The sequence below is a fragment of the Diadema antillarum genome, unplaced genomic scaffold (genome assembly GCF_040938485.1).
Source record: "Diadema antillarum isolate AM-2024a unplaced genomic scaffold, OU_Dant_1.0 scf00000017, whole genome shotgun sequence".
NCBI classification, from domain to species: Eukaryota; Metazoa; Echinodermata; class Echinoidea; order Diadematoida; family Diadematidae; genus Diadema; species Diadema antillarum.
In genome coordinates this window covers 2,661,101-2,679,313 of record NW_027270906.1, presented here as the reverse complement: position 1 = coordinate 2,679,313, position 18,213 = coordinate 2,661,101, and the positions used below count along the sequence as shown (strand labels likewise).

The 18,213-nt window shown below is 37.7% G+C and overlaps 1 protein-coding gene across 1 annotated transcript; it reads right to left on the bottom strand.

The window, feature by feature from the left end:
• Nucleotides 1-8,079: 8,079 nt before the first annotated feature.
• Nucleotides 8,080-17,363, bottom strand: LOC139727254 (neuronal acetylcholine receptor subunit alpha-2-like). The gene is made up of 8 exons (XM_071638213.1): nucleotides 17,335-17,363; nucleotides 16,728-16,823; nucleotides 15,415-15,533; nucleotides 13,396-13,440; nucleotides 12,786-12,892; nucleotides 11,458-11,590; nucleotides 9,840-10,364; nucleotides 8,080-8,759 (listed from the first exon to the last, which is right to left on the bottom strand). Exons 2-8 carry the CDS (start codon nucleotides 16,789-16,791, stop codon nucleotides 8,643-8,645), a joined length of 1,110 nt encoding a protein of 369 aa, XP_071494314.1. The 5' UTR covers nucleotides 16,792-16,823; nucleotides 17,335-17,363; the 3' UTR covers nucleotides 8,080-8,642.
• Nucleotides 17,364-18,213: the final 850 nt, after the last annotated feature.

The window sequence follows — 18,213 nt, the reverse complement described above, 5'->3', positions numbered from 1 at the left end:
GAAGTTGTGCTTTCCCTGAGAAGTTCAGTGCTTTACAAAACAAAGCAAACCATCATAAACTAAAAATGACAGTTAAGAAATTGGGATATCTGATGCAGAGACTCCAAACCCACGCACCTTCTGATCTGGAGATTCTCCCACCTGAAACCCCTAGCGAATGGGAGACCCCAACTTGATGTGCGCGAAGTTCCTTGCAGCCGGGGTCCAGGGCCTGCTTAAGGACTCTGGTAGCTCTAGGGTTCTAGATGCTCTCTCATGCTATCTTAACACTTATTTTTCAACATACGATGACACGTAGTAAGAAATCATTTCAAGCTGGAGACACAGAGCCAGGTTGGGAGAAATTAAACCTCAAGCGGGAGAAAAGGAGATTTTGCAAAAATGGGCTTTCGGCGGGAGAGTTGGAGTCTCTGCTGATGTGCGAATAGTTGTGTAATACCACACATTGAATATCTATGTGTTTATTTTGGTTTGCAAGATTTAAACGTTTGGCTCCTCTGCCATGTGATCTTACTGAAACAATGGAATAGAAACAAACAACATATTGCTGCATTTCTTCTCTCTAGGACTTACCTCTTTCTAACCTACTGAGATTGTCTGTACAGGAGCAAGGTTGAACTTGCAATATCCAATGAATATTTCTGGCAAGCAGTACTTCCAAAAGCCAGGAACATTATTGATTCTTACAGGTTATCAGCATTGACAAGAATTTCATAGGAGCTCTTGAAAATGTGGCAGCAGTGTCATCTCTTGTATGATCATACAGGTATTATCGCAAAATTTCCAAAGCAAGCTGCATGCCTTCAAATAAGGGTTGTCTTCCAGTAATAAGAAAGCATGATAGGGGAAAGATATAGAAATGCTTTGTAGCCCACTATTTCGCATGCAGTGAAAGCTGTGAAGTATATGTTGTAGATTTAGATAGTAAATGAACTTCATGTGTTACTAACATGCAAGTCTTGCTGATTATCAATTTAGCGTTGTCTCTCTGTAGAAGACAATGTTCTGCTTATTAACTACTGTACTAAGGTACTTTTGAGCAATTAGCATGGAAGGACCAGTGACATTGAAGAATGCTCCTCTATGTTATTGCACTATGATAAACCCTTACAAAGGATTTAATTCACATTCAGTTTTGATGTAATTCTCATATTGTAGGGATACTATGCATATGACTTGCTGTTGAGAATTTTATAAGTTTTACTTTTCAGTGGGAGTGGAGCAGTATGGACTGTATTCCACTTATACACACAGAAAATTTGCCTTTCTACATCTGTAGGCAAAATGCTGTATATGAGAGAAGTTTTGTTTTTGAATAGTTGAATTACTACAGACTTTGTTTCTTCAACTAACCAGACTTCATACACCTGTACACCTCTTATAGGGTAAAACTGACAAAGGTGTGCTATTAAGCAGAATATTTAACACTTTCTGTACACAACCTAGTATTAGATTTTGAAGCGAGTCAATTTGCACTTATTTCAACTGATTTTACCTTTGAAATACACAAAATAGTGTTCCGTCCTATGTTTCAATGTTGAAAGTACTTTGTTATTATCTTGCCAGAATGATTCTTTAGGCTCCACAGCAAGAAAATCAAGGATTGAAATTAAGCATCATAATAAACATAAGTTTGTTTCGCTTGCTTCTGATTGGGTAAAGGCAGGTCACGTTTATTTTTAATTTTATTTTAAAAGTGACCTGATTTATTATTCAATGAGATCTTACTTATCCAGGAGTTCTGAAGTGAAAACTGGCTTCCACTATGTATATTCATTATTGGATCACTGAATTTGTTTAAAAGACTGCAAGAACATCTGAGACTAGTCTATGAGGATACTGTAAAACGAGGAATTTTCGCGTGCATTTTAATTTCGCGAATTTCGCGAGTGCCAAAATTCGCGAAATTAAAATGCACGCGAAAGCTTTTGTCTACACTACATGCATTGAATGCCAGTACCAATTCGCGAAAATTTCGTGCCACGAAAAAGGCTGTCGGCTCCAATTCGCGAAAATTTCATGCCGCGAATATATCATGTTTTACAGTATACTCAGTATCAAACAAAAGCTTTAGGGATAGTGGAATTAGTGTAGCTCACATGTATGTATTGGAGGAATCAATACGAGGTGGATTGCAGTTGTCTCATACTTTAATTCCTGAATGCTTCCTGGAAATCTTATTAGCCACTTAATTCTGAGTGAATTCATGCTCATTGTTTGGCAATTTTCAGCTTCAAGTGATTTTCATTCTGCTCCTGCTCATGAGGTGCTACAGGAAGAATGAATAACGATGCGTTTGTTCCTTGTTCTTTTTTAGTCATGATTGAAGGTGTCATCATGGCTTTTAGCCCATTGCTGTGGTATCAATTAGTGACGATTGCCAGGTTGTAGATTCACTTTTTCATCAGCCTGTCTGTGACCGTCACATTCACGCTAGAACTCTTGCCTAGAATTGGTGTGATCATTCCATAGACCGCCGTCACTTTGAGAGACATCTTGTGCAGTAATAGTATATTAAAGGAGACTTCCGGATGATTTTCAGATTTTTACATTTGAACAACTAAAAATTAGTGATACTGAGGACAGAGTTTCAGAATTTGTGATAATTGGGATTAAGAATAAGAATATTTTCAAAATTTAGAACAAATTGCAGTGAACAAGGATGATGACATGGCAGAGTCACCATAAGAATGCATGAGTTGGGGCTCAAGGTAGCAGAACAAAAGAAGAAGGCATGCATAGATTATAAAAAGGTGAACTCGCAAGCAAGCGGTATTGTAATGGAATTACACTGCTACATTTCTTAAATATGTGAACCTCCTACGTCATCATCCTTGTTCTGTGTAATTTATTTGAGAGATTTCAAAGTATTGTTTCTCCGCTGAAGAACCACAATAAATTCCTCAAATCTATACATGGAGTTGTTGATTTATGTACTACATGATGTGAAATTATGAAAAATCGCCTGGAATGTCCCTTTAAGTAAAAGAATTGTTTAATAGTGAAGAGAAAGTGTGACCCAAAACTTAGCCAGTTCTGTGACAAAGTCTTGGAGCCGACTGGTGGCAACTTTGGAGAAACTACAGAGCAACTGGCAGCAACTTGGTGACATCGAATTGAAACAAACTGACCACGTTCTTCCATTATCCCTGCACAAATGTACATGTATCTGTAATTTGTGAAAATTGATATAAATGTTATAGCTTTCATTTTTCATGTTATATTGAAATTTACTTCACTTTATAACACAACCTGTCCTCAGATAAATAGTTGTACATAACATGATTAAAATTTATACACATAAACACTTAAGCAGACATTGTCAGTTCATAGGTAACATTTTTTGCTTTCTTTCATTTAGTTGTTGGCAATCCAATTGTGAATAGTTGTTCCACTGTAGAGCACATCTTTGTTAACCCATCAGATTGTATATGAAGCTGAAAGAAAGTCCCACGTTTTACATTTTCTGGATTGTATATATCTGCGAAGAAGTAATCAACCAATCGTATGTTCTTCTTTTTTGTCCAGATTAAGTGTATTATTTATTAATAGTAGTCTGAAATCATTGCTGCCTTTCTTCTCAGGCAGATTAATTGTTATTTCTTTGTCATTCGCAGCTGAAAGAATTTGAATTAAGAAAGTACCACCAGTATTCGCAATGTTTTTGGTGTTTTCTTCTGATTTTCATTTATGGATTAAAAAAAGTCAATCGGTCTGAAATAGTTTACTGTTTGTATAGCTTTGCTAACAGATTTAAGGAGATTTGCAATGGCCTCTTGTGTACAGGTACATAATTAATTTGTTTTTCGTATATGGACAAAATTGACCCAATGTAAAATATTTTGACCTCGCAAAGCTAAAGTGATTATTGTTGGAAGGATGTTTATTATGGAAATAATGATATGACAAAGTTAATACATAGTAATTGCTCTGGTTCAAAGCAACAATTTAAGGACAGGAGAATCTGGAATGTTTTCACCTTTCACATGTATTTGTCACCGCGTAAGTCAACCAGATGTAAGTATAACTTCTGCCGAGGGTTGATATCAAACAATGTCTAAATAAATGGTTTTGTTACTACAACTCACCATTCCATGGCGGTGTGAATATAATATTTATCAACAATGCTATGCATGGGATGTTATGATTATATTACATGTCAAAGAGGATGAACAATTCTATGATATGCTGCTTGAATTTAATTGAAGCAAAGGAAGGAAATGAGTGAATTGTACATGTATGTATACTTTGATATTTCAAGAACTTGTGTGTAAAATGATGATTGTATTATGTATTAAAAATCTCTCACAAAGAGTCAATATTATCACTTTGCTGTTGTGTGGGTCTTTTGATGTCACATTCCTTGATCGAATGATATTTTTGTAGGTGAAAACTGAATACCAAATGCAACTTCGCATACATTACAAGATATTATCTCGTATGTGCAGAGTGGGTTTAAGGTCGGTTCTTGGGTTTGTTTGTTTGGTTTTTTTCTTTGTTCAAGGCAAGTAACTTTATTAAAATTGTATATGAAGGGTCATGTACATTGATTGATAGAAGATAGTGATGGTGTTAGAAAGTGCAGGAGGTACCCAGTTACATGCGCGCTTCGTTGCGAGCGAATTGCGGAGTTCTGTACCAGTGTACTCTGTATCAATTTCGTTACTAGACTGCGATTTAAAGTGTTAACGCTCAGAGTATATGTTCAAATTGAGTGTAAATCTCCCCCGTATTTAAAGAATGTTAAAGGTTGATATTCTTCTATTTTTTTTTCCTGCATTTTCGTAAAATGCAGGAGTCTTCCCCATCAGGGTCTGAACGAACAATCAACCAACAAATCAAGTAGGGCCTACATGGAATTCAAGAAAGGTACCACAATTAACCACAGGGTGTTCATACTTCATTAAAAATTGAGCTGCTATCATCGTGACGTAGAACATGGTATACTTCCGATCGCGTACGTATGTCCTCTGTAATGAAATGCGGCCTGTCATCACCGAATCCTTCAACAGCTAATGGACTGACTGCTGATCGTTGCGTTCAAATTGATGAAGAAGTGGAATAAAAATACAGCAACCACACACACACACAACACACACACACACACACACACACACACGAACAAAAAGATATGATGCGCATAGTCGTTTCGCGCATTTGAAATTGTTGCTTGTTCATCGTACTGAGTTACCACCAAAGATATCCTTCCTAGACTACGATATATGTATTATGTTCAAATTGAATTGAAATCTCCCGTAAGATGATAGAACGCCGCTCTATCACCTTTGCTACCACCATATTTCTAGTAACCTGATCATTATGATATGTTTGTGCTCAACTATATAGCAAGATCGAGAACAACCAGTGCCTTTGTGGAGAGGTGTAACTGTAACACGGTACGAGCTCTATTCGAGTCAAATAAGTACACTCGACAGTAGTATTGATTGTGGGCACTTCACTTACCGCGTTTGCGGAGTCGAGTTCGTTATGTAGGCGCTATCAGTCACGTTGATAATTTGTGTTGATGTAGGCCTATGTTTGATTTGATTCATTTTCCTCGTTTCTATAAAGAAGGAATCCGTCAAAATACCCCGAATGTTTGACTCTCCATGATAGCCAACTTCTTGTTTTTGTTTTGTTTTGTTTTTGTTTTAAATGACTTCACTTTTTATGACATTTTCCAAATACATGTAGTAGGGACCTACACTATTTTTTGATATGATGTCACAAAGCACTTATTGTGACATCATCACGCGCTGCTCCGTACGGTCTCTGTCGGCTAGCCGGCTCTCTCTAGCTCCGCAACATCGCATTTACCGCACATCTCGGCTCGTAATATGCGATTAAGATAGAATGACAAATTGCCGACATATTTCTTACCAACTACGACAACAACGACGACAACGACGTCAACAGCAACAACAACAAAATCTACTGAAGAGAAAAAGGAAAAGTATCTGTTGCAGAGAAGAAAAAGGAGGAATGCACGTCCGGTACTTATCCACTTGGAAGAACTCCGCAGTATTTTCCTCGTATACACATGAATTTATTCATATCATTATACAAATTAATCTTACTTTGGAAAAGGTTGAAAGGCGGCGACCTAACCACACGCACACGCAATTCCCTCCCCCCTTTTTTTCGCCTTCTCAATCATAGGACGGCGACCGCCCCATCGCCCCTCCCTTGCTATACCGATGCCTGGAACTAAAAGGCTTAATCACCGACCCTTTCCCTGCCACGAAATCAACAGATTAAAACAAAATGTACTAGCTGTGATAATTCTTCTAAAGGATTGCGAACTCAGAGACATTTTAGTTTTGAATTCAATTTTTCTCTCTTTAATGATTTCATTGTCAAGTTAAAACGTCTGAAAGTTACATGATTTATCTTGTACTGATAATTATACATGAGGAGATTCCAGTGGCGTATCTAGGGAAAACGGCGCCCGTGGCAAGCGCGAAAAGTGCGCCCCTAATTTCTGAAAAAGTGTTCAACCCCAACCCCATCCCGGTAGGGACTAAAAAAAGGTCCACATGATATGCTTTTTCAAGCACCTAAGAGGGGTCTTTTGAGGGTGATTTAAATGAAATAAATTTTGATGAATTTTGGCGAGTGAGCGCTGCGAGCGAGCCGAAATTTTTGTATTTCAGCTTACAAAACATGGAATTCATGTCATTTTTTCTTATCAAATCTTACAATTCTAATCTAGATATAGTGACGGCCTTATAGATAACGATTTATACCAACAAACTAAGGACTTGATAAAATACTCTAATTTCGTGGTTCCTGTATACATCATGCACACACGAATCAAAAGTTTAAAGTCATCATTTGGTATAGTGGGTGATGCAATTCTTTTGTGTAAAATAACAATGAAAGAAAATCTGAAGCAATACATGAAACACATGGGAGGACTCTAGGCAGAACTTAAAGTGCTCGCTGCCCTTGTGTCGCAGAAGAATGTTTGATACAGTGCACTCCAATTATAACAAACAGTTATAACGATATTCCAGTTACAATGAAATAAAAATTAAGGCCGCAATATTATTGGCTCTATGTATTTTTATTATTTATTCGATTATAACGAAATTTCGATATAATGAAAGACAACTGCCGGCCCGAGAACTTTGTAATAACGGGAGTCCACTGTATTGATATCAAACAGAAGGGACGCAACCTTTGCGCCAAATAACATACTGTGCCAGCGAATCCCCGAACATTGTAAAGTACAATTGCATCACCAGACTATTGAACGTGATAGCATGCTGAGGAAAATAACATTATAACATCCAGGTTCGTGTTATACCAATATTGTGCAACAAGCAAAGAAAAACAGAAAGGGGCAGAATAACTTTTCTATATCAGGGATTCGTTATATCCGGGAATTTCTCGGTAGCTGACGTAATGCCGTTGACATTGGACAAGATTGGGGCAAGTTTGCCGCGATTATGATCAAAAAATGTACACTGTAATTGCAAGTTCAGTCACGTCAGACAGGTTTTGAAGCACATCTAGAAGACAATCTGTTAAAGCTTTCTTGGATTCACATTTGCTCGTTATTTTCTAGTTATTCCCCATTCGGAAACTCCAAATTGGAGAGTGCTAGTCAGAGTTTATAATCCTACATGTCTGCAATACCCATGTCAAACAATGTCCTCAAGGGTTTGACATTATCTTTCTTTTTTTAATTGATTTGTGGCGAACAAGCGCAGCGAGCGCGCCGAAAATTTTTTGTATTTCAGCTTACAAAACATGGAATTCGGAATTCTTGTGTAGACACAATAAACATTGTTATTTGTTCGCGTCATCATCATGTTTTGTTTTTATCTTCTTTGATTTGGTTTTCTGCCCCCTTCTCCCTCCCCCCCCCCCCCCCCCCTCCGGGCGAGTTTTTTTTTTCTTCTTCTTCTTCTTCTTCTTCTTTTTTCTTTTTTTTTTTCTTCTTCTTCTTCCCCCCCCCCCGTTTTTTGCGCCCCCAAGGAGTGGCGCCCATGGCACGTGCCCCCCTTGTCCCCCCCCCCCCCCCCGATACGCCACCAGGAGATTCTAAAAGGTCAAAGAACTATATTGTGTCAAATTGCCTATCTGCAGGCTAAGTTCTCAAAGAGGACATTAATCCGAAAACAATACAACTGTGACGGCTGTTACCTTTACAATACACGGATATCGAAATTTCGAAACACGATACATATTCTTGCTTGTTCACACAATAGCTGATTTGAAATTGAAAGAGCAAATCAAAGTGATGCCTTCTCAAGTTCCTCTTGAATCATTTGCTCCTGTTAAACCCACAAAACTGTTAGGAAAGATGATACCCTGTACATATATCAACACATTGCAAATCTTAGAATATACTTTTAATCACATTGTATAATGAGTTTGATAGTATAAAGTTAAAGTGGAAACATCTCTTTTGTCTACATGCAGTAAGATTGAAATCTGCTTCAGCAAAATGTCTAATACTGGCATAGAATGAATGGCGAATCTGTTTATCGAGGAGATAATACTGACATAATTCTACCAAATCAATCCCTAGAATTTATATCAACAAGCAATGCGGCTGCTGAACTTAACGCGATATTCCAGTGCTTTGAATATATGATTATGTACAGTTTCACTGACGTCGTTGTTCAGATCGTTTAGATGAAAAGGGCTGCAGTGATCACAGCCAGAAGCAGCATCGTCACGACCAGGAGTCCGATGTCGACAAACAGACAAGTGCGACGCCGTCTGTCGTCGCTTGCAGGTGTCTCGTCCTGTGAGAGACAGACAGACAGACGGACAGACAGACAGAGAAAACAACAACATTAAAATGCTTCTTATTTCAGTACCAATGATGGGCATCTCGAACGAAGTCTCACAGCTATAATCATATTCAAATACCTCATCATAAACATTTTGTTGCAGAACTTCCTCAGATGTACTATAAACTAAAACATAATATTGCTATAGGACATACATTTCGCTACTGCTGCCGACTGAGTTACCGAACAAAGTAAGCAGTTACTTTTCCTCGGCACCCTATAGACACTGCTATTATGTGCATGAGTAACAAATCGCGATTTTGTAGCAGCAGTATTGAGCGCATGCGAATGTTGCAGTTTGTGATTCTACTTTGTCAGAGTAGATAGGAGATTTGGACTTGGATTTGGACACTTACAGAGCAGAACTTGATGACACGAAGAGACAGAGAAATTCTGAAATATGTCATGTTCTACATCAGAAGAATGGTTACTTTTGTGTTCAATTAAATTAATTATACGTTGCATGCAGTCATTATTACTTTTCGTGTTGTAATTTTCTTCATGAATTGGATATTTCGATTCTTCTTGAGTAAAGTCGACCAACTTCTACGTGGTATGTATGCCCCTAGATTCAAACGGTGATTATCATGCTACATCTGCAGATATCTTCATACCAGCACACATCAATTTCCTATTCTGCTTGTGGAAATACATTGTATTACCCTTGTTGAAGATCTGATTCAGATAAGATTCATTAATGCTTTCAGCCATCTATAGAAGAAATGACTCCTGGGCACCGTTTCACGAAAGTTGTCAGCGCTGACAAGTTGTCAGTCACTGACAATTACCGTAGTATAACAGTCAGTGACAAGAGCGTCTCAACCAATCAAAACCAAGGATTTTACTGAAATAGTCAGGACTGACAAGTTGTCAGCGCTGACTATATTGAAACACCCTTCCCCCCCCCCCCCAGTATGCAGATGTACGCTGTTATTTGGTGGTTTAATAGAAGAGTGACACTTTTTTGTTGACGGATCAAATGGTCACGAGTTTAGAATACGACGAAGTTCAAAATTATAAGGTGAAACGAACCTTCTCCTGTAGAACTAGATGTTCACGGACATGGCTCCGAGATGCGGGACTACTAGTACTGGCATTGCAGGCGAACAGGAGGGCGTTGATGACGATGATGATGGCAGAGAGCACCATACCAGCCAGCAGATACCGTCCGAGTCTCGTGGTCATGTAAGCCGGCACTTCTCCGCTGAGAGCCATTGCCTGCACGACCAGGGCGACGAACACAAGCCCGGCGAAGACGATTCGCTTTCCGTAAGCCGCCGGTGTCATGAGGAAGACGGCAACGATGAGCCAGACGTTGATGACGGCTGGTCCAACGAGGGCGCTGGCATTTCTGCGTCTGATGACGATCGTGCAGTCGAGCATTTCGTACTCTTCCGGGCAGCACTCGTACAGTTGCTGACGTACCGTGACGGGAGCGCGGACGAGTTCCCAAGTAGGGTTCGGAAGGTAGCTTGCGACGTCTACATGGTCAAAGAGAGGAGACAGACGGATGGTGTATGTACTCTGCGTCCAGGATAGCCATATCAAGGTGCATTTCTGGACATTGAAGTGACGAAAGAAAAAAAAATCTGTGTTTATGATTCAGAAACATAATGCAGATAATGATTATGTGGCCAGTCTTTCAATTTAAGCATTACTACTTGCTACATCAGGGACACTGCATGGGAATGTAACATTTCTGATAACTATCTCTAGATTGATTAGATTATTGTGATTTGATTTTTGGAATATCGATCATGCTTGGCACCAACGCTATGATGCTTTAATTACCCATGTACGTCTTATATAAAAATGGCGTGTCACGAATCGGTAAACTTCTGTTATGAATGGGCAAACTTCAGTCATTAATATTCCTCAGACGAAAATAATGAAACACACATTATATACAGACAGGCACATATTTTCTGTTGTAAATTGAGTTTAGGGGAATGAAACCAAAATATACATTTGGATTGAGTGAATGCAGCAATGTAATTAGTAGAACACATCAGTGACAGTTTGAAGAAAACTGGACAGGCCATTGAAAAGTTACGAATTTTAAAGTTAAGGTGCCACCATCACCGAATGAGAAGACTACAGTATTTCGTAACGTCACTTCTGAAAAAACGGTTTTAAGAAAACAAAGACAATTTGACATATTCTATTCCTTTCTAGCATTCTGAAAGAGCCCTTTATTAGTGTACCTCTTTTAGCTGTTTAGAGAGCAGAGGGAATATCATTACCCTTAGCATTTTTATGTCAGGAACAAGTCAAGGGAATGCTTACCTTTTAACAAATATGAAATTAAGTTATATTCTTTTTACACTTTGTGTTGTTTCCATGCATGACGTTAGAAAATGATGTCTGAATAGTCTTCTCATCCAGCGATGATGGATCCAAAACTTTAAGAGTTCGTAACCTTTCAATGAATTTGTTGTCCGATTTTCCTCAAACTTTCATTGATGTGTGCTAACATAAATTCTAGTATTGCTGCATCCATCAATCCACGTGTCTATTTACGTTTCGTTCCTCTTAATATGTGCATCATATAAATCAGTTTAAAACCAGAATTTGACTAACCTGAATACATTTCGCAATGAAAACTATCTAAAGTGTCGGTTATTCAAAGAACGAGATGATTCCGCCATACCTGCATGTCGTAAGGGTACATGGAGACATCAAACACACAGGTAGTCTTGAGGATAGAGGCAGGGAAGATGGTCACATGTCCAGTGTAATAGACTCGTGCGTTCAGGTCAGGTATTAAGTCTTTAGAACCCAAGCTGTAGAAAATAGTTGAAAAATAATCGAACAACTAGCTCCTATAAACTTTCACGCTGATTTCACGAAACAGTGATATATTACAACCACAATGCATACCGAGGTTACACTTCGTTATTCTGGAGGTTCGCTTATCCAAAAACGAAAAAGGTTTGTTGTTCCGAATGTTCGTTATTCCGAAAACGAAATGAGGTTCGTAATTCCGGAGGCTCGTTAGCACGCACCTTCTTTTCATTTTCGAATTAACGAGCCTTATCCCTGCTTATTTTCGAACAAACGAAACTTATTTCATTTTCGGATGACCTAACCTTCGGAATAGCGAACATCACCCGAATTCACTGGAGTGATGTCAGGACGTCTCTATTCTACCAAAATAAATGACCAAAACACAAATTTTCGCTAGATTTCTTGACAGAATGAAATCAAAAGTATAAGCCTGCATCCCCTATCGAAGTTTGTTAAATTGCAATAATCTATTCTGATTTAATCTGATTTTGAGCAAGAATGGTTTCTAGAAAGTGAATTCTCGACCAAACACATATTTTTATAGTTCCGTTCGAAGCATTTCGCATTTACTTCCATCTCCAGTTCTTTCATATAGCTTCATTTTATATGCACTGTATTAGGGAATCTTGTTACATATATAGGACCATGCAGCTCAAACTTGTCAAACTGGAGACATTGTTACATAGTTGAGATAATGATAAACATGACTTTTCACGAAAACTATACATTAATTTCATTAATATGTAACATATACAGTCATGACAGCGCACCCCGTTATAACGAAGTCCCCGGGAACGACGGTTTACTTTCGTTATATCGGCATTTCGTTATAGCTAACAATTTTAGTTCATACAGACTATGATTATAATTTTATTTAGGACCAGGATTTTTGCTTTGTTGTAACGATAATTTCGTTACAAATGTGTTCTTTATAATGGGAGTGCACTGTACATAGGACAGTCGACATAGTTGAGGGGGCAACAAGGATGCCGTTGTAGTAGGGTTCCCCCCCCCCCCCCCCCGGCACGGAATCTGAAAAACTAGTTCAATTAGTCTTGCTATGGAAATAAGAAAGGATGTTTTCTAAGTCTTACAGATTGATAACATTATTCCTCTTTCAATGTCAATGAAAATGACAGCAAGAGGTGTCAAAAAGTTTTCATGTTCTTTAAGGTGTTCGCTTTCACGAACCTGTTTGGCACCACGATGTCGGGAATCCATAGTTTCTTGACGGGAATATCCACCTCGGAGACGTTGAAATCCTCAGGATTCCAAGCCAGACGTGAATCATCCCACGACTTGAAGACATGGCCACGAAAAATGGGGAGAAAGATGAGACCTTACTGATGGATCTGAATGAGGGGGGGGGGTCATAAAGCTGTTCTGAAAGTTACGAACGACTTAAGAATGACTGGTGATCAGTTCTTGCGCTGAATTATTGAAATTCTGATAGGTGTGGCTCATCAGAACGTAATCCAGTCTTTCTTAAGTCGTCCTTGATTTTAAGAACAGCTTTATGATCCCCCCCCCCCCCGTGGATTTCACAAGAAGTATTGTGATTGTTCTAAAATAAGTCTCTAGGTGAACAAATTATATATCTCCAGAAATGTGTTCTTGCTTGCTTAGAAATGCTCAATATCGTATAAGTCACTATTTTGATGGATCTTCGACATACGAGACCGCGGGTTGAATGTTGGCATCGAGTGAGTTGCTACTGACATTGAATTCTAGAGGATATAAAAAAATCAATCAATCAAACAAACAAACAAAGAAAAAGGACTTTGTTTTACTGTTTACTTACCATTTGCTGATAAGCGGACACTTCCATTGAATTCCCGAACAAATCCTGCAAATGTTGGTGGCAAAAGGAATCATCTATACTGTTTAGAACATAAAGGCAACATATACTGTTAGTATAAAAAGTAATCATCTTTGTTTATGATATGAAAGAGGTTCGTGTGACACGGTGTGTGAGGTGAATCTCTTTCATATTCACAGTTTTACATAGACCCCCCCCCCCCCTAGCTGTAAAGCGATCTAAGATATCATATGCTTGTTCAATTACTTGCTAACGAATATAGTGTTGTTTTGCTTGTCAGCCCTATGTTTATGTATATACACTCACTTAATATGCAAATGTGATGGAATATGAATGTGGAACCTGAATTGGAGATTGATATGTACCATCATAGTAAAACAAGTCTTCGATAGTGATAATAAAAATGCGCCAGAATTCATTCGGTACAGAAAATGATAAAGAAACAGAAGTTTCTATCGTTTTCTGTGACGATGGAGAGACTATTGCCATCTACATGCATCCACTTTACCTGGCAAACATTTCCACAGCATTTAGGTTTAAAGGGGATGGCTAGTAACTGATCAGTGGGAATCAGGGGGAATGCTGGGGGATGATTGTTCCAATCCTTGTGGGATTCAGTTAAGAGTGCGTTATAATATATCTATCGTTGTGTGAAAATTAACGGGCCGTTAACGATCGGCCCGTCACTGTACAGGCATACTAACCTGGAAACATTAGATTGCACATTACTTGAATACGAGACCAATCTGAAGCAAATAATTTTCACACAACAATATTATAGCGTACTCTTAAATGAATCCCACAAGGATTGGAACAATCATCCCCTAGCATTCCCACTGATTCCCACTGATCAGTTACTCTCTAAAAAATCGAGTGAAAATATTCACTCTTTAAGGAGTGAATGAATACAAAAAAAAAGGAGTGAATTAAGAGCAATATTGTAGTGAATTTTGAGTGAAAATGTTCATTTTCACTCGTTCTAGAGTGACCTCAGGGATCACTCCAAAATCTTCGAGTGATCCCTGAGGTCACTCCAAAATGAGTGAAAATGACCATTTTCATTCAAAATTCACTCCAATTTCACTCTTAATTCACTCTTTTTTGTATTCACTCTTTTTTGCATTCACTCCTTAAAGAGTGAATATTTTCACTCGACTTTTTTAGAGAGTACTAGCCATCCCCTTAAACGCCAAATCAGCTGTCTGGACTCATAGTAATGGTTTGCTTTTAAAGCTTTGATTTTAAAAGTTGCGATCATAGGATAACACCAAAAGCATCTTTTTTCACTCTTCCAGAATATACTTCTTTTCGTTTTACGAATCTCCGCCATACGTCTTTATCTTCTTCCTCTTCTTTCTTTTTTTCATGTTCTGCCTGTTTTACGTGTACCTCTTTCAATGCAGAAATCATTATTGCTTTATTGAGTTTTAGTTTCTTGTTGTGGTCTTTTGTCAAGACTATTAGGCCTATAGTAATACGGGAATCGTACCAACAATTTGCCACACCCTGTTACACAGGCAAGCGCAAAGTCAGTGAAAACTTCAGCATATTATAATATGCATGTATGATGTAGATTTTATATAGCTTATGATATTACATAAAAACTTAATAGTAAATAACTTTACGTATTGTTTCAACTCGAAGGCACAAACGCACACACACACACACACACACACTCTCTCTCTCTCTCTCTCTCTCTCAATCTATCTATTCATCCATGTATACTATCCATTAATCTATCTGTATATATCTATCTATCTATATCTATCTACCTATCTGTCTATCTATCTATATCTCTATCTATCTGTCTATATGATTAATACATATATATATATGTATATATCACAGATATATAACATATATATATATACATATAAATATATATACATATATGTATATACGTATGTATCACATATAATAACATAATGTAGTCTATTATATCTGTCTATCGATCAATCTATCAGGATACGCCTATAATATCTTCTTGTTAGCAAAACTCACCACATTTGTGATAAACTGGAGGGTCAAAGCAAAAGAGACGTTGTTCACCGAGTCGTATGAAGGTAGGTTCTCCTTGTCATACTGACCCAGGAGGAGGTCTTTTAATTGAGTCTGTGGGCCTGTGTGACAGAAAAAATGATGACATGGTTTATGATTACAGAACATCAGATTAATCGAGATAGAGATAGACAACACGCGGAACAGAGTAAAAGAATACATAGACAGACATACAGACAGACACACACTCATATTATATAATATACTTGTATAAAGTGTGTGTGAGCGTGTGTGTGTATGTATATACATATATATAATATAAATGTATATATATATACATATATATATATATATATATATATATATTTGTATTATATACATGAGTTGAGGAGAGGGAGGGTGAGTGTTGTTACAGCGGCATAGGAGTATTATGGATATACAATATATATTTAAAGAAAGATAGGGAAGGAGTGTTTTACACTTCCAAATAATAATGCAGGAGGGAAAAAACGATATTGTAGGAACAAAAAGGAATTGGTTACGAGATGTCTATGACACTGTAGTGAAAAAAAAAAGAAGAAAAGAGAAACAAGAAGAAGAAGAAGAAAAATGATTCGAAAAGCAACCAAAGTTTTGGAGGATAGAAGTTAATTTAACAGTACGATTGTCTTTGCGTTAGATATTCAAAGTTGTTCTTTGTCGTTGTTGCTTTGGAGAATTGAATGAACTTAAACATCTAGTTTTCACATTTCACAACAAAATACAATACACATCAATACTGGACAAAAGAGTATCAACATTATAAATGTTCAATCGAAAGCTTAGAAAAATACAAAAAGTAGGTGCAATGATGCATAGTAGATAAATAACACAAGGCTTGTAAATGAATAACAGAACAAAATACTTTAGTTCATACGGACAGGAACTGTGAAATATGATGAAATCAAAAAATGATTGGCGTTTGAAGTTTATGCTTTTTCATATCAAAATACAGATTTACATACTTTTACATAATTTCTTTTTAATTCAGTAATTCAATTGTTCAATATTGAATATTGAACATATTCAATTCAATGTTGTTCTGCACATTTTTAGCACTCTGTTTCATTTCCACATTGTGTTCATTTCATTTAGAAATACTGTACATTTTCCTCCGTACAAAATAAGAAAAATAAACAGACATAACAAAAGCATCATTCGACGGGCATGTAATCTCGTTTCATGCTGAAGGCACTCACGTGATGCACATTTACAATATTGGCTAAATGGATTCAAATCATTCGTTTAGTAGAAAGGTTTGTTGAAGTTGAACTTACCTCCAAACGACCCTCCAATCATGATGGCCAGTGCCACGGCCACAAAGTACACACGAATGGGCATTCTGTAAAGCGAGCCCTGTGCAAGTGTTGAATCTGAACAAAAAGACCTACAGGTAAACAACACCATCAGATCATCTCCTCCATTACTAATTTATTTCTAAACTGGCGAATAGACCTTGTAGGTCTCACATCGACAACTTCGATAGACTTCCTTGCATCTCTTTAAAGTATGAAAATCACACAACATTCATAAGACTGATGTATACATATACGGCCATATCTTTTCCAGAAAACTTGATTTTTTTTTTTCTTCAACCAAAACGAAAGCAAAACATTATTCTGTTAGGTACTCACACATTGGAAAGTTATAAGAATGTGACAGTTTAAAATAAAATAGTGCTATGGGAGCACTTTTGTAAGGTACTGGGACAAAACTTTGCTAAGTTCTGCTGAATTTCCGCCCTTTGTGTTCACCATTTCAAGTATCGGATATGCTTACAACTGCAAAATAATATGTTTTCTACTTCAGGGTAAATTGCGAGTAAATTCCATCAGAAGCACAAAAAGTGTCAACATCTATGAGAAAAAAAAAAAATCTTCCTACCTTTCTTGGACGAGAAAACTATCACCTCCGCTTGTACTTAATTCAGTGAGTGACGTCGAAATAAAGTGGCAGCTTTAATCATCCGAAGCTTTTCACGTGATGTGCCAGAAACAAAACCTCTGATTGTGATTGGCTGGCTGAATTTTGGAATTGCGCCCACAGACTGTCACCTTGAAAAGTGTAGACAGCGGTATACGGGTGCGTTCAATCTGGGCGGCAGTTAATTCTTAAAAAGTTGATTTGATAGTCACTCTTGCTGGAATGGCAACTTCCCATAGCGACGGCCAATCAGGAAGCTGGATTTTTGTTGTTACCATGACAATTGCCATTCCAGCAAGAGTTGCTATCATATCAACTTTTTTTTCTTTAAAAAAAAAATGAAATGGGACCCTGATGTGCGCAGGGAAATTCATTTGCCCAAAAGAGATTGCATGATAGTTCTCATATACAATTTTTTTGATGGGACAACACTGCCTACGACCACAAACTGTTCATTGTTAATTGGTGTTTTGTTAGAAAAGCAGGTACTATTATCGTGTTCGAAGTTCCGGTAAGGAGGTAATATGATTATTTGGCAACTGTCAAGATGTGTTTTAAACACTGCTTGCCGAACTAGGAGCGTATCACATATCGCCTTTCAAGTGGCAGGTCAAGTTGTTTGTCTACGTATCGCTCCATTAATAGTCTCTGGACACGGTAAACACTCTCGATCCATACAATTGCTAGCTTGGCTGTTTCCGCGCGATAGAAAGGTGTATTACAATTAACTAGAAATGTCGCGGCGGCGACTGGTATGCCTCCGCCATAATGCATAATTCTCCTAATAGGTCTATAGTACATGTGGACAAAGTGTGTTTGACAGTTTCACATAATTGGCAA

Coding starts and splice junctions, on each gene's coding strand:
- LOC139727254 (XM_071638213.1), bottom strand. CDS start 16,791: ATGCCCATTCGTGTGTACTTTGTGGCCGTGGCACTGGCCATCATGATT. Junction 15,534..16,727: donor GATTGGAGGGTCGTTTGGAG/GTAAGTTCAACT, acceptor TCTGTCACACAG/GCCCACAGACTCAATTAAAA. Junction 8,760..9,839: donor ATCTAGTTCTACAGGAGAAG/GTTCGTTTCACC, acceptor TGTCTCTCACAG/GACGAGACACCTGCAAGCGA.